Here is a 23895-nt window from a genome sequence, read left to right on the forward strand (position 1 = left end):
CAGGGACGCAGACATGCAAAGCTACACTTGGCGTTTTTACTGCTTATGGGCTAGAAGAAGGTGCTGAGATTTTGTTTTTAGAAAATATTGAGGCTCAGGCAAAGCTTGTAACATGCTCAGAATCACAGAGTACTGAGGCCAGATGTTCCTGACACTAAGGTCCTTACCTCTCTGCTGTACTCTGAATTGTACTAGCCCAAAGGTGACAAGCACACCTTGTCCCAAATCTACCCCACAGCTTTTTATAAATAGGTGTTTTGGGAATATAGTCATACCATGCCCACAGCCTATCTCTTGTCTTTGGCTGCTATGGACCTGCAGAGGTAGGGCTTTTATGGCCCCCAAAGACTGAAGTGTTTACTATCTGGCCATTTACCTTAAAGTCTACTAACTCTGCAGTAAAGTAGGAGATGCAGGGCAATCATGCCAGATAAGTGACAGAGTAGATGATAATGCAAAGGAAAGGTCAAGTGGGAATGTCTCAGTGTTGAGAACAGTTGTTCTGTGGATGACTCGTGTTTATTCCCAGCAGTGCCATAGCCACCTAAACCAGCCGTCCCTCTTCTAACCTCTGAGGATGACACACATACGTCCGTGCAGGCAAAACACACATAAAAGTTAGAAGAAAACTTTCTTAAAAGGAAAAAGGTCAAATGTAGCTTTAATGAAAACTGTGTTGAGGAGCTATTTAGTAAATACTTGAAGAGCTGATTACCTATAAATGTCACATGTTTTATAAATTGCTTTTTCCATTTTTTTCATCTTGATACAGGGTCTCATGTAGCCAAGGCTGGACTTGAACTCACCATGTAGCAGCTATCTGAATTTTACTAAAATCTGAATAAAAGTTGTCAATATTGTGTAAGCTTTGCTACAGGATATAGCTTCTGGCTTTTCCCTGAAAACATTGTCAGTTTATTGTGTTCCCTCAGGTTTTGGTGGGAGCTGCTTCCAAAAAGATGTTCTGAATTTGGTTTATCTCTGTGAGGCTCTGAATCTGCCCGAAGTCGCTCGTTACTGGCAGCAGGTATGTATCTTTGTAGTCAATAGCTTCTGATTAGATTCTAATTAAATATGGCATCCTTGGTGAAATGGTTTTGACAGAAGTTGTTCCAGGAACTCAATTTATTTATTTCAGATTTAGTGAATGAGTGTTTGTTTTCTACTTCTTGTTGTTTTTTGAGACAGGGTTTCCCTACGTAGCCTCATTTGTTTTTGACTCACTGTGTAGACCAGGCAGGCCTGGAACTCACAGAAATACACCTGCCTCTGTCTCCCCGAGTGCTGGGATTAAAGGCGTGCGCCACCACACCTGGCTGAGTGTCAGTTTCAGTTAGTCTTTTTTCCTAGTCTACCGTAATGGGCATTTTTGATACATTAATACTTCTCATTTTATAGCTGAATTTGCTCCTAGAATAAGTCAGGAAGTACTGTTATCCCCTGTGTTTGGCGGTATGTGTTTGAGTCTGACTCAGGTAAGCAGGCTGGTCTTGAACTTGCTCTGTAGCTGAGAAGCTGCCTCCTCACCAGAGCTAGAGTTACAGGCGTGCCCATTGTGAGAGACAGGTCTCACTATGTAGTCCAGGCTAGCCTGGAGCTTGGTATGAAGCATGTTTTTCTGTCAAACTAAAGAACCCGAATTGTAATATTTTCAATGGTTTGCATCTATGGATACTGTCCTTGCCCTCTTTCAGTTCCCAGAGCTAAAACAGGAACCCCTTCCTGCTTATCAAATGTTTGCTTATTCTGGAGACTCTTTGGGGGCACTTTGCATGCAGAATCTCATTTAATTCTTATCACTGACAGTAGCCCCTATTTTTAGATGAGAGAAGATAGTCTTTAAGAAATGACAGTTCATGCTGGAGAGATGGCTCAGTGGTTAAGAGTGCCACCTGCTCTTCCAGAGGTCCTGAGTTCAATTCCCAGCAACTACATGGTGGCTCATAACCATCTATAATGTGATCTGCTGCCCTCTTCTGCAGATAAAGCACCCATATACAATAAATAAATAAATAAATCTTTTTTTTTTTTAAAGAAATGACAGTTTGCCCAAGGTACTGGCCAAGTTATGCACCTTTCTCAAATGGTTTTTCCTTGAGCTGGAATCTTTCAGATTTCAGCAATAGCAGCTATAGGTGAATCTGTGAAAATGGCTCAGTTTTTGTGTATTTCACTCAACCTAGCAGGTGACTTTATCTTGCCATTCACTGTGCAAAAAGTGCAAATGAAGTCCTGATTTTCCAATACTTTCTGGGCTTTTTTTTTCAAGCTGCCAAGACTTGAAATGGTCCCTGGAAGCTTTTGAAGAAGCCTCCTCTTGCCGGGCATGGTGGCGCACGCCTGTAATCCCAGCACTCGGGAGGCAGAGGCAGGCGAATCACTGTGAGTTTGAGGCCAGCCTGGTCTACAAAGTGAGAGTCCAGGACAGCCAAGGCTACACAGAGAAACCCTGTCTCAGAAAAAAGAAAAAGAAAAAGCCTCCTTTTTCTCTTCTGCTCATGTCAGCAGCAACCTAAACTTAGTAGGTCAGCCAGAAGCTCTTGGCTCTTGCTCTAGGACAGCTGCACTGCGGTGTCACAGTGTGTGTAGAAGCCGCTCACCACCCTCTGTGCTGTGTCTGTTCTTAGCCATTTTCTTCCCACGGTGAGCTGTGGTGGATGGTGAGTCATAGCACCTGAGGGAAGGCCTGGAGAGATGGTTGCTCATCACCTTATTTCCTCAGGAGTTAAGGAAAGGTAGCTGGGGGAGTGCCTTAAACCAGCCTTGATGCTTTCAGAATTCAAGCCTAGCTGTGTTCCCCACCTTGTCATCCACCCCAGCTAAACTCATGGCAGGTCAAGCCAAAAGAAAACGAACATTTTCAGGAGGGCTCTAAGGAAGGGAATTGGTGGGTTTTCTTATTGTTTTGTTTGTTTGTTTTTTCAAAAGACAGGGTTTTTCTGTATAACCCTGGCTGCTCTCTAGATCAGGCCATCTTGAACTCAGGTGTGACTGCCTTCTAAATGCTAGGATTAAAGGTGTGCGCCACCACATTCGGCAATTGGTGGGGAATTAAAATTTTCAGATTTAAATCCAAATAACTGTTTGGTAAGCTTTGTCATCAACATGTAAACCGTGCAGCTCTACAGTGGAATTTACTGTAAGACCATATGCATGCCGCCCACTACCCTTTTTGTAAACTGACATTTGTGCTTTTAGGTCATAGACATGAACGACTACCAGAGGAGGAGGTTTGCGTCTCGGATCATAGACAGCCTGTTTAACACAGTGACCGATAAGAAGATAGCTATCCTGGGGTTCGCATTCAAAAAGGATACTGGGGATACCAGGTACTAGGGCTTTAAAACGTTAATTTACCTATGCTTTCCTAGTACTCACAGTATTAAGCTCAGGAGGTAGAGGTAGCGACAGGCAGCTCTCTGAGCTGGAGGCCAGCCTGGTCCACACAGCAAGGTCCAGGCCAGCCAGGCTGCATGGTGAGGACTGTGTATGCGCATGTGCACACACCATGGCACGTGTGCGACGGTCAGAGGACAACTTAGGGTAGTCACTTCTCTCCTTCCACGGTGGGATTCACTTTTACCTGCTAATGTATTTCATTGGCTCTCTAAAACATGTCAGCCAGAAGTGGATAAAAAAGTACTTGCAGGCTGGAGAGGTGACTCAGAGGTTAAGAGCACTAGGTGTTCTTCCAGAGGTCCTGAGTTCAATTCCCAGAAACCACATGGTGGCTCACAACCATCTATAATGTATCTGATGTCCTCTTCTGTCCTGTGGGCACACATGCAGGCAGAACACTATATACATAATAATAAATAATCTTTAAAAAAAAAGGCCCTTGCTTTTAAGCCTGATGGGACTCACCACAGTGATTTGTTTCTCTTTCAGAGAATCCTCTAGCATCTACATTAGCAAGTACCTCATGGATGAAGGTGCCCACCTCCATATATACGATCCAAAAGTACCCAGGGAACAAATAGTTGTGGATCTTTCCCATCCCGGGGTTTCAGCGGATGACCAAGGTAGGACTCTGTTCCATAAGTCCTTCTGGGTACCAACACACACAACTGTGTATTCTTTGAGGCCCTCAGTAGTTGCCTTTCTGTCACTTACTGCCCGTGGTTTGCCCAGTATTCAGCCTCGTTTCTCTAAAATTAACCCTTAGATGTTCTAGTCTGAGCTTTTAGCTGAAGCCATGAGCTGTCTTTAGTCCACTGATGCTTGCAGCCCAGGTATAAAGCATGGAAATGCTGGTGACGACAGTTTGGAGTGCTCCTGGTCCCCACCCTTCCATCATTCCCACAGATGGCTCCCTCTTGTCAGACACTCTCTACAGTAGAGTGTTAAAATACATAGCTTCAGGCGACCTGTTTCTCATTGTTGCTGCTTTTGTAGTGTCCAGACTGGTGACGATTTCCAAGGACCCGTATGAAGCGTGTGATGGCGCCCACGCCCTTGTCATCTGCACTGAATGGGACATGTTTAAGGTGAAGTCTCAGAAATTACTTTAAGAAAAATTGTACAGGCATTCCAGTGTGAGCACGGGTTGGATATGTGTCCACCTGCGTGTTCTAGTTACTCATTTGTATGTCTGTTCAGGAACTGGATTATGAACGGATTCATAAAAAAATGCTGAAGCCAGCCTTTATCTTCGATGGACGGCGTGTCCTGGACGGGCTCCACAGCGAACTGCAGACCATTGGCTTCCAGGTCATCAGGGTTCTGGGATGGCTTGTTTGTTTGTTTTGGTCTAGTCATTATTACTTTATTTCATTTATCACGCTGTGTGTGTGTTCATGATTTGGGGTGAGGGCATGTGTGGAGGTCAGGTCTCTCCTTTTATCTGTTCCAGAGGCAGTAGGCTTGTGCCAGTACCTTCACCCCCTGAGCCATCTCAGTGGCCCTGGTCAATTTTTTTTTCCTTTTGGTTTTTTGAGACAGGGTTTCTCTGTGTACTTACTTGCTTTGTAGACCAGGCTGGCTTTGTTTTTTTCTTTTCTTCTTCTTCTTTTTTTCTGAGAGAGGGTTTCTCTGTGTATCCCTTGCTGTCCTGGACTCACTTTGTAGACCAGGCTGGCCTCAAACTCACAGCAATCCACCTGCCTCTGCCTCCCTAGTGCTGGGATTAAAGGTATGCGACACCACGCCCGGTTTGGCCCTGGTCAATTTTTAAACCCATTGTATGGGGTTTTAGAATTGTTCTATTTTCTAATTTAGCAGTAAGATAACCAGGACAAGAGGTACATTCTCTGCAAAGTCCCAGATTTTTTTGGTAATGGTTTCGCTCCTTCCCTGTTTGTGACATAAAGTTGGTCTCCTTTACTAGAAAGGCTTCAGGTGCCTGACCTGTAGAAACAGTATGTGCCCCACCTCACCTCATACCACAAACGTCAAGAAGAGACTCTGTGATTACATGGTGTTTCCTTGTTGTTCAGAGCTCACTACAGTGAGGGGTGGGGTTGATTGTGGGTAGCCCCTGAGGAAATGCGACACTGGCAGCAACACTCACCCTTGTGAGAATAGCTGGTTCACAGCTGGTGTTCACCCTGTACCTTTCCCTCGGCGCTGTCTCCGCTGTGAGAGCTCTGAAGGAAGCCTGGGCTTCTAAGCTAGTCCTCTTTCATTCAAGTTCATCCTTGGGAACCTAACAGAGCTGGCGCAGAGCCCTGCCTCAGCGCTACCAGTTCTGTCTAGTACTAACAAGTTGTTACTTTCTACTTCCTGGAGCAGTGTGGACACGGAGTAGAGGCTCTTAGAGTAAGTTAGGGAAGATTAAAAAACGGTTGCTGTTAAAAAAAAATGGTTGCTGTGGCCGAGCGTGGTGCCATTCACCTTTAGTCCCAGCACTCAGGAGGCAGAGGCAGGTGGATCTTTGTGAGTTCAAGGCCAGCCTGGTCTACAAAGGGAGTCCAGGACAGCCAAGGCTACACACATAGAGAAACTCTGTCTTCAAAAACGACAACAACAAAAAAGGTTGCTGCAGGAGGGTTGCCAGCATGGCACCACTCTGAGTGTGTGCTTGTCTTCAGCAGCAGCTGGGAGGCGCCAGGCAGGCCTAATCTCTCACCAACAATACTGGGTCTGGTTTCTTTAACCTCTCACTCACTTAGGTTTCAGCACTTAGCTGGCAACTTTGTTAACTCCTTGGAAATCCCTTCTTCCCACTCTTAGGGAGTGGGCCACAGGACTGTTTTTTTCTGGGTTGTGACTTAAACTCAGGAGTGTGCCCCTTTAAATGTTATTTCTAAGTCACACGTAGAAGGATAGATATTTAAAATTAGCTTGGTAAGGTTTGGCACACCTTTAATGCCCACACTCTGAAGGCAGAGACAGGTGAATCCCTGAGTTTGAGGCCAGCCTGGTCTAGAGTAAGTTTCAGGACAGTCACAGAAACTCTGTCACATATACAAAAAATAAAACTAAAAACAAACAAACAAAAGTCTGGAGAAATGGCTCTGTGGTTAAAAGCACTTTCTGTTCTTGCAAAGGACGAAGGTTCAGTTTCCAGCACCCACATGGTGATTCACAATCACCTCTAACCTCCAAAGGCACCGGGCACACACTGTGTACATATATATGTGCATGTACAAACAAAACACTCACATACATAGAATAAATTAGAGAAAAGTTAACTTTCCCTAGTAAGATTTTGTTTTTTAAATCCAGCTGGGTGTGGTAGCACCCTTCTATCAGGTCATTTTCTGATGCATAGGCAGTTGCAGGCCTGTCTGTACTTCATGCCTGTCTCAGAAATAAAATAGGAAATGGAGTCACTAAGTAAGGGAGAATGCCATTAAGAGTAGGTGACTATAAAGCACGCATCCTTTGTTGGAGGCCAGCGCTGCATAGCGAGACCCAGACTCTGTTAAACCTAACAAAATCAAGACAGCAAGTGGGGCAGCACTTGACTCTAGAAACAGAAAGAGCCAGAGCTCTCTCTGCAACTCAGACTTTGGAAAGGGTTCTCCTCGCTTCCCTTCTCTCTGCCTTATAGAGTTCTTATGTACATGTGCCGTCACTAATACTTCTATTTTTTTCCTCTTCAGATTGAAACAATTGGCAAAAAGGTATCTTCCAAGAGGATTCCATACACTCCTGGTGAAATTCCAAAGTTTAGTCTTCAGGACCCACCTAACAAGAAACCCAAGGTCTAGACACAGCTGCTCTACCTGTCACGGCTTGGGACTTCAGGGTGGCCAGTGTCTGTCTGATACTGAATGGTAAATGAACTACGTGTTTTTAAGGAAACAAAAATATTTTTTTAATCATTAAATTTATACTAGCTGTATAGGTGTTGGCATATCTAGTAATTATGAATCTAGAATAATTTTTACATATTTTTATATTATTGTCCTCAGTTATTGAATGGATGGAAAGCAATCATGTTGGTTTGAATGTTGTCAGTTTTTGTAAAATATAAATGAAACTTTGAACACTTTTTAGCAAACTGTCCACAGACGACACTCTAATAAGAATACAAGGAAATGGCAGTCTCATTTTCCTGTGCGTTCGTTTGTTTGCTTATCATTAAATGGGATTTTAAAGCCATGAAATCACTGTGCTAAGATGTATGAACTGGTTAAAGTTCTCTGGCCTTTTGTTTTAATGAGATATGTCATTAGTGGTTTTAGTTTTGTTTTTCCCAAAAGATCATCACTGTGCATTTCCTTCCATGCTTACCTTGAACAGTTTTCTTTTAGTTTTTTTTTTTTAATTTAACCCGAGGAGAAAATCAGTAGTATGCTGTGTTTTGTTGTTTCTTAGTGTTTGTCATTGTTACCTCTGCACCCCTATGAGTCAAAAAAAATTTGTTTCCTTTATTTTGATTTTTTTCATTTCTATTACAATTATAATTTTTTTCCATTAATCAAGAAAACTAATAAAATCACATGTGTAAACTGAAAGAATTTCCACGTTACATGTATCTTCTTTGTGTAATTTATTTATTTGGAGGGGAGTGGGGCGTGTATATGTCAGACCATATGTGCAGAGGTCAGAGGGAAACTAACTTAGAGTGGTCAGTTCTCTCCTTCCATGTGAGTCCTGGCTTCGAACTCAGGTGGTCAGGTTTGGCAGCAAGCATCTTCACTCACTCAGCCATCACAGGCCTTTTCAAAATATTTGTTACATGTGTGTGTGTGTAGGTCAGAAGAAACTCTGGGGTGTCTGTTGTGTCATTCCACATTGGGGAATGACACAACAGCTTGTGAGCCCTTCCTCGCTCTGAGCTGTAACGCTGACCGACATGACTGGTGCAGGTCTTTATTATGTGTCATGGAGTCCCTGTGTGTGTAGGTGCCTGCTCTTCTAGCTCTGGTTCCAGAACATCTGCTTGTGGCCTCCACAGGCACATGTACACACACACACACACACACACACACACACACACACACACACACACACGTACACGCACACACACAAATTTAAAAAAAAGCCCTAACATTTAGGTTACCATGATTTGTAAGATCTTCTAAATGTTGTCAATACATTTTTAAGTTACAATGGTAACAGTAAACCATTCAAAGATGTTCTATGATTACATCACAAACAAGGACAAAGAAGGTAGAAGTCAAATGAATTGTCATTAAGTATGTGTAGTTTACAGACATTTTCTTCTTTTTTTTTTTTCCCTTTTCCTTTTTTCTTTCTTTCTTGTTTTTCTGAGACAGGGTTTTACTCAGGTAGTTCCGGATGGCCTGAGTAGAGTTACAGGTATTGTATGTCGTTATGCATGGATCAGACACCAGACATTTCAGACAAAACAGCACTGGTGTGCGCGCCCAGGCATCCTGAGAGGCTGGCATCACTCTCCTACCAACTGGAAGCAAAATCTTAAAGCTCCTGTGATCTTGAAGGTCTTGACTAAGTTTTAGATGCTTTTGTTTTTCTTTTAGCCACTAGATTTTTCAGGAAAAATTCGCCTATTTAGGAAAAATAAGAATACATTAATACCATTCTCAAGCAACAAGCCACTGTTTCAGAACCCTGCCTCACAGGGGAGGCCTTTGCCTGCTGGCACTGCCCTCCTCAGAGCTCACGGCAGTATTTAGCATCTAAGTATTCCTTATCGTTGGCACTTCTCACACTGTTTCGGTTTAATTTTTTTTTAGATTATAATATATTACACATTCCTCTCTTCCATTTCCTCTCTCTGTTAACAGCTACTTGGGGACCAAGAAGAACTGTTTCGTCTCCCCCCAACTATTGTTCCTTCCAATCCCCAAGTTACTCGGACACCCGCTGAGCCTGAGCGCCTGCTTCTGCACGGTCAGCCTGCTGGGAGGGCCGACCATCTCTCCCTGCTGACAACTGCAGCTGCTGTTTCAGAGAGCAATTCTGCCCAGCATCAGCCCAGATCTGATGTTTATAAAGCAGAGCTCACTGCAGCCGAGCATTCACCTGATGGAATCTCTCACTCCATTCCCCTCCAGGGAAGCCTGAGCTCTCCTTCTGTAATGGGCTCCTGTCCCCATGTGAGGGGCCTGAGCAGCATGCCAGCTGTCCTGAGGAGCGCACCCCCTTCCAGCCCACTAGGCTCCATTTGGCACAGCCTCAGATGAGCATACTGCTTCCTGCTGCAGAAGTGCAGGCCTGATTCAGGAGGAGTCAGAGCAGCTCCTCTCCATCCTCTTACAAGCAGGATCTCCAAGGATCCGGAGCCTCTTGTCTGTCCTGCTCAGTCCTTCACCTAAATCTAGCAGAGCAGAACCTACAGCACCAGACAGGTCCAATGTGCTACACACCAGAACTCAACCTTTTGTTTTTTCAAGACAGGGTTTCTCTGTGAAGCCTTGGCTGTCCTGAAACTCTTTGTAGACCAGGCTGGCCTCGAACTCACAGAGATCCGCCTGTCTCTGCCTCCAAAGTGCTGGGATTAAAGGTGTGCACCACTTCGCCTGACTCCAGATGCCTTCTAATACCTTGGAAAATGCCTTTGTTTTCATAGTGAGTTCATCAATTGACTAAAGCAAGAGCTACATACTAAAAATGAAAAATTATGTTAAGCTAGTAAAACCACTAAACATTTAGGGAAAAAAGTGATTTTACAGTTTCCTCTTTTATGTCAAGGGAATTAACAGGGAGATTAATTGTACAGGAAGCAATGCTATAGGCTTTCAATGCTTACACTGATCTGCAGTTGGCAGCATGGAGATGTAGCTGGCCCCATTGTCAAATGAATATACAATTCCAAGCAAATCGTATCACAAGTTCTATATGCTTGGTTATTTCTGGAAGCTCTGCTACTGAAAGCCACGCATGGAATAGCTGACTATGCAAATTACTGCGGTCTTGTCAATGGCTGAGATACCAAGACCAGCAAGGGTTGTGGACAAGAAGCACATGGAGCTGAAGGGCAGCTTCTGTAAGACCCTACAGAGCGGGCTGGAGAGATGGCTCAGAGGTTAAGGGCGCCGCCTGCTCTTCCAGAGGTCCTGAGTTTAATTCCCAGCAACCTCATGGTGGTTCATAGCCATTTATAATGAGATCTGGTGCCGTCTTCTGGCATGTACATGCAGGCAAAACACTGTATACATAATAAATAAATACATATTAATTAAAAAAAAAAAAGACCCTGTGGAGCAAGCTATGAAAGGCATGCTAGGAAGAAAGCCTTTTATTCCCCGGGAAGAGACAACCACAGCCACTGAAATGTGCTTTAGAGCTTTGGTGCTTTGGGGTGGAACACAAGTGCAGGAAATCAACGGCCTCACCAGAACCACCCCCTGCAGTCAAACTTACCTGCTTTATACGAAGACCGCACCAAAGGGCCACTTGCCGTATAATGAAATCCAAGTTCATTTCCTACTTTTTCCCAGTATTTGAACTTCTCAGGAGTAACATATTCTTCAACCTTGATGTAAACAATCACTTTAGACCACACTCCAAACTCTTAGTGATTCTGACTCTGTGCAGTCTGTACCCATGTGCTCAGACTGGCTCACCATTGCCCGTCCCCCATCTCCACATGCTGGTTATTTGTTGGACTCCACCAGCGCGGAGCCACAGAGGCCTCAGCGAGGAGGCCACTGCTTTGTACTACATTAGCTATGTCAAAGGGTAAAGACCTTGGAGGTCATTCCTTACGCATTCTCCACCTTCCTTTTCTGCAGGGCCCCTCAAGTGGGTCAGGCCACCTGGTCAGCAAGCCCAGGAATCTACCCAGTTCTGTCTTCCCTGTGCTGGGACTATAAACATACTCCACCATGCCTGGCTTTAAAAAAACGTGGGTTCTGGGACTTGAACCCAGTCTGCAAGGACTTTATTGTCACCCATTATAAGGTGCCTGAGGACAAAACTAATTGACCTTGAATGTTGAGTTTAGCTCTGCACCTGGCACATTTTGTTTTGTTTCTTTGACAGTACCAGGGGTTGAACCTAGGGCCTCATGCTAGGCAAGCGCTCTACCACTGAGCAGCAGTCTGAGTGTGCTACTGGCACATGGTCTTACTCAACATAATTTTCTCAAGTGGATAATCATAGGATCACCAATGTCATTAGCACAGTCTCAACCATAACGCTTTCTGTATGCTCACTTGACTTGAACAGTCTGGGCGGCAGGAAGCACCAGGGTCGCTGCTTTATGTGGCAACAAGACAGAAACTTATACGTTCACACAGGACAGTCACCTAAAAAGCTGATGGTTTCTTATTTTTTACCTGTGGACAATGAAGATTTACTTTAAATTACTAAGAAATTACTTGGTGACATGTGTACCTTTAGGTGGCGCTTTGTCGGCTGCATATACTGCCCTAGAGTTAAACAGTCCACGTCAGCTGCACGCAGTGCTAAAAGGAAAAAAAGCAGAGTGTACTAGCAGGTACCTGAGTTACGATTACAGATGTAAGGACAGGTCCTGTGAAGAGTGCTTGCAAACTGTGGGCTATAACTGTCATCACAGGCAATACAAGATAGGAGAAAACCCAGTTGTTCAAAACTACTGTTTTGACTGAGCACAGATTCTGAAGAGAATCGGAAACACAGCAACGCTCCCCACGATAGCATGGAAGGAAAACTAGAAGGCTGGACAAGATGGCACATGTCTTTTTTGGGGGGTGGGGGGCATATGGTGGTTGAGACAGGGTTTCTCTGTGTAGCCTTGGCTGTCCTGGACTCACTTTGTAAACCAGGCTGGCCTCGAACTCACAGAGATCCACCTGCCTCTGCCTCCCAAGTGCTCGGATTAGGCGTGCGCCACCACCACCCGGCACCTGCCTTTATTCTTTAATTAGGCTTGAATTGGCCCATGCCGGCTGATGGCTCAGAGGCGGAGGCAGACAGAGAGCTATGAGTTCGAGGCCAGCTTGGTCTACAAAGTTGAGTCCAGGATAGCCAAGTCTTTACAGAGAAACCTTGCTTCAAAAAAACCAAAAAGCCAACCAACCAACAAACAAGACGAAGAAACAACTATCCTAATGCAAGTGCACTCATTCGAGGCAAGCAGTGTTGGCTTTGCTTGGTGGGCGAGCGGGCTATGTTCTCAGGTGTGACTTGACCTCTGGGCCATCAGAGTCTGTCAGTGTACTTGGTAGGCAAGCACCCCAGTGTCTCCCGTATCCACCAGTGCCTGGTGCCTACTGGCTCTCAGAACCACCCAAGGACAGACAGAAAAGAGGGATAAGAGACCGTCTTCACTGGAATAGAGGAGGATGGAAAGCTATCACAAGCGCCATGTGCAGCACTCCATAATGATCTAAGAAGGCGGCTTTTCCTTTGCATGCTGTTTGTGACATGTCCTATCTGGTGCTAGGCACGGAGGCCAGGCCACCACCACTGGCTACACCTGCAGCTCCAGACCTTTGTTCTCACTGTCATCCACCCTGAAGACACAGGAGGAAGCATACATTTGAGGCCCTGCTAGCACCGAGGGTAAACGGAAGGGGTTTCTGGTTCCCAGCTGCTTTACCTTTCATCGTGGCATAGACTTGCTCGTCCGTCTCACCCAGGCCCAGCATTATTGATGTTTTGGAAACAACATCCGGCTGGACCTCCTTGGCGTGCTTCAATACACGAAGAGACTGGTCAAAATTGGCCCGGGGATCACGGACTTTCCTGGGAAACAGGGTGATTCTCAGTGACAAAGCAAGTTCAACCGAGTACACAGTTATGCAATCAAGCTAGAAGACCAGAAAGCACGTTCTAGAAAGTGGTTCTCAACCTTCCACAGGGGTCTCCTAAGACCACAGGAAAATGGAAATATTTACATTACTGTTCACAACAGCAGCAAAATTACAGTTACAAAGTAGCAATAAAAATGAGAAATGACGTTATGGTTGGGGTCAGCACAGCATGAGGAACTGTATTAAAGGGTCACAGTGTTAGGGTGAGAGCCGCTGCTCTAGATCATAAAATGCACAGTTACTGCGCATGGGGTCAACGGTACACTGTGCAGAGGTTAGTCACTCAGGAAAGCAATAGAGGCCTCACCGGGCTTCCTAGTCTGTCAACTTTTCAGGCCTCAAGCCTAGGACAGGGAGAACAGGACTAGAAGTCACTCGTTTTATACCCTGAGAAATTACAACTCTGAAGCTCAAAAGTATAATGATTCTAGTGAGAAAAGAAACTGGGCAGAAGACAGCCCACCCCCTCTTTAAGGACAAAACCTACCTGACTGCTCACTTGGTGGGGGTTGAAACTTTTATGCACATTTCTTTCCTGCAGGTTGAACTGCCCTCTGCTGGCTAGTAGTAACACTGCAGGCTCGGAGGAAAGGCATTCTGGAATTTTCACTGGAAGGATGATGTTTCTGAAGTGAAACTAGGGAGACTGGCGCCCACTACTGGCGAAATTACCACAGGGTTTGCACGGGCTGGGTGCTGCCCTTCAACAACGGCCAAACTAGTGTGGCTTGGATGGGAAGAAAGCAAAGCGCTCAAGTAACTTATGTGAGATCAGCATCACCCGATTGTAATGCAGCCTTGCGTTCTGTAGTTTTGTTTTGTTGTTTTGTTTTTTGAGATAGTGTGTGGCCTCAAACTCATAGTGAACTCATAGTACGTGCTTGCATGTACACACACACAAATGTAAATTTAAAAACAGCAGAAAAATAAAACACTCTCCAACCCGGCATGGTGGTGCACTAGGAGGCAGAGGCAGGTGAATTTCTCTGAGTTCCAGGACAGTCTGGTCTCCAAAGAGAGTTATAGGACAGCCAAGGCTACACAGAGAAACCCAGCCTTGAGAAACAAAACAAAATAAAAAACCCTCCATAAAACTGGCACTATAGAATGCTAACACTCGGCGAGCCACTGGTGCTAGCCATGTTGGCCTTGACCCTGCAACCCTCTTGTCTCAGCCTCCTGACGTGTACGGGTGCACATGTGTGCTGGCCAGGGTGACAGCCATGTGCCACTACACTTAAGTTATACTTCAAACATTTGTTTTATTGTTTACTCCACATGTGTATGTGTGCAAACACCCACGATGGCACCTGTGGGGTCAGAGGACAGCTTGCTAGAGCAAGCGCCCTTCTTCCACCACGCGGGTTCCGGGGACTGAACTCACGCTGTCAGGCTTACCAGCGGGTTCCGGAGACTGAACTCACGCTGTCAGGCTTACCAGCGGGTTCCGGGGACTGAACTCACGCCGTCAGGCTTACCAGCGGGTTCCGGGGACTGAACTCACACCGTCAGGCTTACCAGCGGGTTCCGGGGACTGAACTCACGCCGTCAGGCTTACCAGCAGGCACCTTCACCCACTGAGCCATCTCGCTAGGCCCTAGGTATTTGTTACAAAGCACTTCTTCACTGTACTGAAGCTCTGCAATGTTTACAATCCAGGACCCATGTGCTTGGTAGCATTCACTGTAACTTCTTGTTGGTTTGTGATACAGAAAAATGGCTAGTAAAATAACAGCCAAATACTTGATAAAGTTAAAGCAAATTATTACTCTTGTTTGTCTGCAGCTAAAATACCAGTAATCTTTCTGGAATCTGAATATACTTGCTTTGTGGAGTAGCAGTTCTTAATCATTCCTAACCACTAAAATAGTAGGGAGAATAAAACATCGTGTGTACTTCCTTGTGTGTGGAAGGTGTTTGGTCTGTGTTTTGAGATAGGCTCTCACTGCGCAGCCCTAGCTGGCCTAGAACTTGAAACGTAGGACAAGCTGACCTCGAACTCAGAGACCCATCTGCCTCCTTGTGTGCTAGAATTAGAGGTGTGCGGTATTACTCTTGGATTTTTTTTTTTTTAGGGGATTTAAAGCAGCAGTTTTTCTGCTACATCATTTTCCATTTGAGAAGTATTCTTTGGGGAAACACACTTGCACATGCACACATGCACATGCTCACACACACACACACACACACACACACACACACACACACACAGAGATACACACATCAAAGCATCTGCAATGATACTGCCTTTAAAAGACAGAAAAGATGTTCATTATGTGTCATTAAAACATCTTCAACAACTGGGTGGTGGCACACGTCTTTAATCCCAGCACTCGGGAAGCAGAGGCAGGTGGATCGCTGTGAGTTCGAGGCCAGCCTGGTCTACAAAGAGTCCAGGACAGCCAAGGCTACACAGAGAAACCTTGTCTCAAAAAACCAAACAAACCAAAAACCAAAACATTTTCAGTTCTTACCACATTAGCATATACATTTACAGGTATAAACACAAGACCAAAGTGATAGTAACTGACATTATTGCCTAGAAACACCATAAGTGATGTTTATACATTTTTTTAAAAAAGACTTTTCCAACTAGGCACGGTGGCGCACACCTTTAATCCCAGCACTCAGGAGGCAGAGGCAGGTGGATCTCTGTGAGTTTGAGGACAGCCTGGTCTACAAAGTGAGTCCAGGACACCCAAGTCTACATAGAGAAACCCTGTCTCAACACCTCCCCCCAAACAAATAAACAATAAAAAGACTTTTCTTTGAAACTATGGGGGCATGTGTGTGCATGGGGTGGGGGGCAGTGCACATAAGTGCAGGTGTCAGTGGACCCCAGAGGCACTGGGCCACCCTGGAGCTGGAGTCACAGGTGACTGAGTGAGTGCCAGGAACTGAACTCCAGTTCTCTGCAAGAGCTTGTGGGCGATTAGTCAGTGGGCCATCCCTCTAGCCTGGGCCACTCATTTTGGTGGCTCTTTCTGACTTTTCATGAAGGAAGGACAGAACGGGAGAAGCAGGACAGGAAGGGTAGGAAGGGCAGGAAGGGCAGGAAGGGCAGGAAGGGCAGGAAGGGGACAAGGAGAGGAAGGAAGGAGCTGTCTTTGCAGAAGCCCACTGCACAGTCCCTGCACACTGAGGGTCCCAGCATGCTGCAGCCCGCTGACGTGCAATCACCTTTGTAGCTCTGGAACAGTCTCTACGTTGTGTGCATACACATCTAGCCCTGACAGAGCCACCTTCTCCACTGATGCCAGATCTCCCCGGAAGTCAGGGGTGAGGCATTCCACAAGGATTTTTGGATTCCTAGGAGGAAAAAAGATAAACATTGAACTGAGGAAAAGAACTGACAGGACTGGTGCCGAAACACGTCAGCAGTGTCGCAGCAGCACTGGAGCAGCCCGGGGGCCTCGCTAAGGGAGGGTGGACACAGAGCAGTCCCATGTGGACAACTACGGGAAAAGCCTCAGAAAGGCGAAGCGTGTGAACACCCTGACCAGCGTCTACCTGCCAACAGTGCTAGCACGATCTGACCTAAAGCTAACTGGAGTAGGTGATTAAACAATCAGTCACCTCTCTTACTCCCCCAGTTCCTCTCTCTGTCTCTCTCTGCCCTCACGGCTCACTCAGGCGCTAACTCCTCCCCACTTGCCTTCCTTCAAATAAACCTCTCTGTATTAAAAAAAAAAATTATTTAAAAGAACCAAAATATAAAACATACTTTTTATCATTATTATTTTACTGTTTGTAAAACAAACTGGAATATTTCTTCTGTGCCTACAAACACCATCTGCTTCTACTTTGATTTCTTTTGTAATTTGTCAAACACTTTCCTCTTCAGCTCCTCTAGGCAAACAGCTCACCAGTGTTCTGAGCTTTAAAAACTGTCTCTGCCTTGCTGAATCGCGTGTCTTTTGTTTTCTGAGGGGCCAAGCAAGCGCTGCGCTCCTGTTCATGTGGTGCCTGTGTTTGTCTAGTGAGGCACCACAACGGTGATGGAAACAGGTCACAGAGTGTTTGCAAACCCAGGGCGGAGTGCAGCCGCTCCCTGAGGGCAGACAGGAAAGAGCACACTTGTGAACAGAACAGAAGATGCTGAAAGCCCATAGTGTGTAACTCTGAAACTAACTCTTTAAACTAAACTCCACACCTGAGATCCATAAGTGGCTTGTGAAAGGAATTTTGTGACCTATAAAATATATCTTCTGAGCCACGACACAGAAACTGGGAATAAGTGGAAAAACATTTGTTGGTATGCTAGATGTTACACTAGCACCAAGTCACTGACACGACTTAGCTCCTTTTATTTTAGGAACTGGAGTCTCACTGTGTGGCCCTCGTTGGCCTGGAGTTTGCTATGAAGACCAGGCTGGCCTCGAATTCAGAGATCCTCCTATTTCTGCTCCTGAACACTGGGATTAAACTCCTGTGCCACCAACATGGCAAACTTTGCTCCTTTTTAATCCTTTTGGAATGAATAGGATTAAAACCTATTTAAAATGTAGATTATGAGTAAAATTGTCAGGATATGAATGAAAACTGTATAAAGAATGTGTTTTACAATGTTGGTGTTTAATTTGTCTAAGTTCGTTTTATTTGTTTAAAGATCTATTTATTTTCACTTTATGTGTTCTGCCTGCATGTATGCATGTGCATTTACTATATGCCCAGTGCTCACAGGAGGCCAGAAATGAGTGCTAGAATCCTTGTGGGGTTAGGATGGTTGTCAGGCACCATGTGAGCTGGGAGACGAACCCCGGTCTTCTGCAAGAGCACCTCATAGTCTGAACTGCCTAACTGTGTGTGGGAGGGGTGTGGGGGGGGGTAGGAGGGGGGTAGGAGGGGTGTGGGAGGGGGGTAGGAGGGAGTAGGAGGGGTGTGGGAGGGGGTAGGAGGGGTGTGGGAGGGGGTAGGAGGGGTGTGGGAGGGATGTGGGAGGGGTGTGGGAGGGGGGTAGGAAGGGGGTAGGAGGGATATAGGAGGGGTGTAGGAGGGGGGTAGGAGGGGGGTAGGAGGGGTAGGAGGGGGTAGGAGGGGGGTAGGAGGGATATAGGAGGGGTGTAGGAGGGGGGTAGGAGGGGGGTAGGAGGGGTAGGAGGGGGTAGGAGGGGGGTAGGAGGGGGGTAGGCATTAAATCTAGAGCATCAAGCGTGCTAGGCAAGTACTGTACCACAGAGCTATACACTCCACCACTAAGTACTCTGAAATGGTAACTCAGAGCTGGACGGATGTGCTGGCCCACCTAGAATCCCAGCCTGCCTGGTCTACATAGTGGGCTATGTAAACTCTGTCTTAGAGATAGAGATAAAGACCTCAAACTGATTTGTATGTGTCTAAAAGGCCCTTAAACTACATAAACAAACGTGAAACAAGTACCGTTCCTTCAAGCATGACACGGTCTTGGCAATGTGCTCAGCTCCCCCGTCAGGCACATCTAGAAAGAAAAGAAGCTATTGTTGAAGCTCTGCCACGACTTAGCTAAGGCCACGGTGACATGCTACTAACCGTCTCGATCCACTGACGTCAGGACAACGTAGTCCAGGCCCCACTCTGCAATTGCTTTGGCCGTATTGTAGGGCTCATTGGCATCCAACGGAGGGGGATTTCTTGCGGTCTTAACGGAACAAAATCTGCAACCTCTTGTACATGTGTCCCCCATCAACTAGAACAGAGACACTGCAATTGAAATCAAGTAGGCAGATGACCCTTCAGAAGACAATGCCAAAAACAAACGGCAAAGGATGTCAACAGACTGATTCTTTTTATAAGGAATCTGAAATCCTCAAATTTAAATATCTGCTTAAGGAATACAAAAGTATGTGGAAAAAGAAAATGATACACTCAAGAAGTGTTAAGAGACCTGGGGGGCTGGGTGGTGGTGGAACACCCCCTTAATCCCAGCACCTGGAGGGCACAGCAAAGCAAATTGCTGTGAGTTCTAGGCCAGCCTGGTCTACAAAGCGAGTCCTGGGGAGCCAACAAAAACAAAAAAACAAGAGAGAGAGAGAGAGAGAGAGAGAGAAGAGAACTGAAGGGGGTATGGGACCAAAAAGGGAAAAATTTTGTAATTTAAGGGGCCAGAGAGATGGCTCAGTGGGAAAAAGTACTTGCTAAGCAAACATGGTGACGAGACTTTGATTCCCAGACTCCATGGAAAGACGGGAAGGAGAACAGGCTGCACAAAGTTGTCCTCTGGCTCAACACACACCTCCACAGGCACATGCCACTGTCATCATCAGCATCAACATTTCAACTTAAGGGCTGAAGACATGGCTCAGCAGGTAAAAGCCCTGGCTATAGCCAGGCGTGGTGGCACAGGCCTTTAATTCCAGAACTCAGGAGGCAGAGGCAGACGGATGGCTGTGCGTTTTAGGACAGCCTAGTCTACAGGGCGAGTCTAGGACAGCCAAGGCTCTGTTACACAGAGAAGCCCTGTCTCAGAGAAACCAATCAAACAAACAAAAAAGAACTAATAATAAAATCATTAAAAATAAAAATTGGAGCCAAAAAAAAAATTAAGAGCCAAGTGTGGTGGGTAAGCCTTTAATGCCAGCACTTGGAAGGCAGAGGCAGGCAGATCTCTGTGTTGAGGTCAGCCAAGGCTATGAAAAGAAACTCTGTTTCAAACAAATAAACAAACAAAGTAACAATAAAAAAAAAAAAACAAATGGGATCCCAATGTAGCATTTGTGCAGAGGCTAAAGCTCTACTCTCTAAGTGGAGTATCAAAATGCCTGTTTTACTGTTATTCTGTACAATTTACTCATAGTTTATAAAGATTACTCACGACACACTCAACAAGTATGATTTGAAGTTACATGATTTATTTTTGGAGACAGGGTCTCTCTGTGTAGGCTTGGCTGTCCTGGACTCACTTTGCAGACCAGGCTGGACTTGAACTCACAGCGATCTATCTGCTCTGCCTCTCGAGTGCTGGGATTAAAGGCGTGCGCCACCACTGCCCGGCTAATATATTCTTTTTTATATACAGTTTAAATTTATTTTGTGTATGTGGGTACGTATGTGTGTGTGTAGAAACACAAAGACATTGAAGACACCCTGTGGGAGTCAGCTTTCTCCTCCCACTGTGAGCCCTGTGGGCTGACAGCAGGTGACTTTACCCGCTTGGCATCTGGCTGGGCCTAAGGATGCAGTCAATGGAAAGACGCATGTGCGGATCTGAGTGGAGTTAAGCTAGGAGTAGAACTCATTCTTGTTTAATGAAGGAAGAATGTGTCCAAACGTTAATGCGATACAGGCCCAGAGTTAATTATCAGATACACAGAAGACCAATAATAGATTAACTCAGGGAAGGTTAGATCACAACCAGTTACGGAGTGTAGGGCTTTTCCTTGTAATGTTCATGAGCTCATATGGAATCAAAACCTCACTGGATGCTCACAGTGCCTATTTTAGGAGGCGGGCATGAACACCCCGATTCCATGCCTGGTCTGAGCCGCAGTGACCCTGCTGACCTTACCATGATCGTGGCCGTGGCTGTGGCATACTCCCCTCCTCCCCAACACTCGCCAATGTTGGGACATCGGGCTTCCTCACACACCTGGGGAAAAGAGAAACGAGGCTTCAGGTTGAACAGACCTGCCTACCAACAACAAAGTATTAGATATTTAATTTTTATTAGGTAGGTGGTGTTGGGGCACGCCTTTAATCCCAGCACTTGGGAGGCAGAGGCAGGCGGATATACAGGTTTGAGGCCAGCCTGGTCTACATAGTAAATTCCAGGACAGAGAAACTCTGTCATGAAATATCAAACAAACGAAAAAGATCATTTTATTATAACTATGTATGTATGGGTGTTTTGCCTGCATGTATGTCTGTGCACCACAAGCACACCGGGTATCAAGAGCCCAGAAGACAGTGTTCGATCCCCTCAAACTAGAGTTGGAGATGGATGTGAGCTGCCACCTGCGTGCTGGGAACCAAACCTGCATCCTCTGGAAAAGCAGCTGGGCCCTTAACCACAAAGCCATCTCTCCAGCCCAGTTTTAGGTCATTTAAACTACTGTTGCTTCCAACATATTTCACAGGAAATAGAATCACTTTTTGGTTTTTTTTGCAGGAAAATGTACAGGGGGCCTGAGGATTAAACTTGGCTTCACACACACTAGTAAGCACTGGGGCTATACTCTCAGCCCCTAAATGTCTACATACATCTTTTTGTTTTGTTTTGTTTTTCCAGACAGGGTTTCTCTGTGTAGCCCTGGCTTTCCTGGACTTGCTTTGTAAACCAGGCTGTCCTCAAACTCACAGAGATCCACCTGCCTCTGCCTCCGTGCCTGGCTGTCTATGCACATTTTTGTTACTGTTAATAACACTTCACTTTTCATCTTTACCCATATTCCTTGCTAATACTTATATACTCATTGATCATTTCTTTTATGGTCTGCTCTGGCACCACACTTCTTATACTCCAAGCACTCAGGAAGCTACGAAAGGGGGGATCACAAGTCAGAGAGCAGTCAGGCCTATATGGCGAGTTCCAGACTAGAGCATGCTGCGTGATGAGACCGTGTCTGGAAAAGGTTTTGTTATAGGTATGGAGAAACAATATTGCCTTTGGGTAAAATGGAGAGGAAATACCCTGCACTTACTGTGTGGAGATTTAAATTCCGCAGTGTATTTTTCAGCTTATTGTAATTTTTACCCATAGGTATCTCAGTCTTTAACCATGGAGGTAGCCTTAACCTAGGGACAGCCAGAGAGAAGAGTCTGTTACCAACTTGCAAAAAACCATGTAGCATAGTTTCCCAGTACAGCCTTTTGTGTCTTCCTGGACTATTCAATTCTGACATAGGAGTAAGAATGAAGACTCAAATTCAGGTCTAGTGAAGCTGCTGAGGACAGCACTGCAAATGCAATCTGAGGGCTGCTGTAGTCCGTAAGGTGCACTGCTATACTAGTCTAATTAAAGGACAATAATGTTTTTAGCATGTCCCTCCCTAGAAAATCTACAAATTACTACAGTATCTCAGCATAAGGAAAGAGCCTCCCTGCACACTAGCTACTCTGCATCCTGGATTCTGGTCCTTAATAAAGGAGGACAATTTGCCAGTTGTGGTGTTTCACGTCTGGGAGGCTAGAACACCACATGCTAAGAGGGTCAGGAGGTCACGGCCAAATTTAATTACATAGCTAGGTCAAGGCCAGCCCAAGCTATAGAGGCGAAACTCTAACTTAAGAAAAGAAAGAAAGGAAGAAAGAAAGAAAAGACAAACCACCACCACCAAAAGATAGCTCTAAAATGTGAAATGGAAACTGTATTCTTGGTTTCCCCTTGACTATCCACTTCCGATCTAGAAGTTGTTTGATAAGTATTTTTGGAAACAATGCTGTGCACCAAATCCTCGCCATTCTTCTGTTACGATTTGCTTAGTGTGTTGGTAGGATTTGAACCCAGAGCCTTCTGTGTGCCAGGCAACCTTTCCTCATCAAGAAGTGACTAATATCAAGTAATCATAGGCTATATACAAGCTGGCTCAGGTTAGAACTGGGTATGGTGGTACACACCTTTAATCCCAGCACTTGGGAGGCAGAGGCAGACAGATCGCGGTGACTTTGAGGCCAGCCTGGTCTACAAAGTGCTTCCAGGACAGCCAGGGCGATTACACTGAGAAACCCTGTCTCAAAAAAACCAATCAGAGGGTGGGATACTAAAATGGTCTCCAATAGTCAATTACCTTTCTCCTTTCTGGCGCTTTAAGTTTCCTTTATATTCATCCCAGGTACTCTTGTCCGCAAGATCACCAGACACAAAATCTTGAAGGTCTGGTCCATTATGTAAAAATTTCTTCTTTTTATCTGGCAAAGAACTTATTGTTCTAAGTGAGCCATATAAATATCTTCTGAATACCTACGGAAAGTGAAATCGTTCATTACATTACAACATTTGCTCAGTAGATTCTGGAATAATTTAGTTTTAACCCATTATAATACCAAAACCAAAGAACTGAAAAGGATCTAAGGGTGATTTAAAAAGACTAAAGGTGGAAGAACTACCAGCAATGGTGGCTCAAACCTGTAATCCAGCACTCAGAGGAGGCAACGGGAGGAGGACTGTCTAGTCTAAGAATTTAGTTTCAGGTCAGCTTAGGCTACAGGGACCCTGAAGCCCACCCAGCCCTGACCAGGGAAAAAAAGTAGGAACCAGAGTCAAGAGTTAACAGCTAAATATAGATTAGACAATCTTTGGAACTGACTTAACATGTCACATTTTCATGTCTTCAATTAAGATAGGTACTAAAAAAAACTATGTTGTCAAAATTTTAAAACTACAATAGTTAAGATACAGCACGCCTGTGAATGTTTTGTCCCTGACGAGTCAGGGACTTTTTGCTTTGTTTTTCTTTCTTTCTTTTTCTTTTTGGTTTCCCGAGACAGGGATTCCCTGTGTAGCCTTGGCTGCCCTGGACTGGCCTGGAACTCACTGCGATCCACCTGCCTCTGCCTCCCAAGTGCTGGGGTTAAAGGCGTGCGCCACCGCGCCCGGCTGAGGCACGGACTTTTAAAAAGGATATCTTGATGAAGTTCCCTAGTTTGAACTTGTGATAAGCAACATCATTCCTGCCGCTCACCCGGGACCCCAGGCTGCGGGCCGCATGCCCGCAGCGTAGCGACATCCCCCTCTTTTAGGTCTTAAGAGGGTCAAAGGGATCGAGGGACCGGCGCTCCCGAACAGAACCCGTCTAAACACCCGTCGCTTTGCTTATGACGGAGGGTACGTCATCTCCTAGCCTGCGCGGCTCGACCAGATCAG

General features: G+C 45.5%; 2 protein-coding genes across 3 annotated transcripts in view; one reads left to right on the forward strand and one right to left on the reverse strand.

The window, feature by feature from the left end:
• The window catches only part of UGDH (UDP-glucose 6-dehydrogenase), a 23185-nt gene extending 15278 nt beyond the window's left edge, over positions 1–7907 (forward strand). Inside the window, exons 7-12 of the mRNA XM_084797603.1 lie at positions 933–1027; positions 3199–3329; positions 3889–4022; positions 4396–4487; positions 4600–4710; positions 7047–7907. Coding sequence (XP_084653729.1) covers positions 933–1027; positions 3199–3329; positions 3889–4022; positions 4396–4487; positions 4600–4710; positions 7047–7154 — 671 coding nt within the window. The 3' untranslated portion in view covers positions 7155–7907. The remainder of the gene's footprint in view (positions 1–932; positions 1028–3198; positions 3330–3888; positions 4023–4395; positions 4488–4599; positions 4711–7046) is intronic.
• LIAS (lipoic acid synthetase) lies at positions 7690–23859 on the reverse strand. 2 transcript variants are annotated; one of them, XM_084797605.1, is made up of 11 exons: positions 23714–23857; positions 22820–22992; positions 21734–21827; positions 20602–20682; positions 18627–18783; positions 18498–18555; positions 16299–16427; positions 12905–13050; positions 11716–11786; positions 10741–10852; positions 7690–8921 (listed from the first exon to the last, which is right to left on the reverse strand). In XM_084797605.1, exons 1-11 carry the CDS (start codon positions 23756–23758, stop codon positions 8863–8865), a joined length of 1125 nt encoding a protein of 374 aa, XP_084653731.1. In that variant the 5' UTR covers positions 23759–23857; the 3' UTR covers positions 7690–8862. The 2 variants fall into 2 exon arrangements, with proteins under 2 accessions (XP_084653731.1, XP_084653732.1); XM_084797606.1 differs by lacking the exons at positions 18498–18555; positions 18627–18783; positions 21734–21827 and having other exon boundaries at positions 23714–23859.
• Positions 23860–23895: the final 36 nt, after the last annotated feature.

This window comes from Acomys minous, assembly GCF_964271855.1.
Source record: "Acomys minous genome assembly, chromosome: 10".
NCBI lineage: Eukaryota > Metazoa > Chordata > Mammalia > Rodentia > Muridae > Acomys > Acomys minous.

Excerpts from the sequence above, each read along its gene's own strand:
- LIAS (XM_084797605.1), bottom strand. The coding sequence starts at position 23,758 with ATGTCGCTACGCTGCGGGCATGCGGCCCGCAGCCTGGGGTCCCGG. Across the intron at positions 21,828-22,819 it reads AAGCGCCAGAAAGGAGAAAG|GTTAAGGCTACCTCCATGGT; the intron begins GTAATTGACTAT and ends GGCTGTCCCTAG. Across the intron at positions 10,853-11,715 it reads CGACAAAGCGCCACCTAAAG|GTTGAAGAATATGTTACTCC; the intron begins GTACACATGTCA and ends GTTTACATCAAG.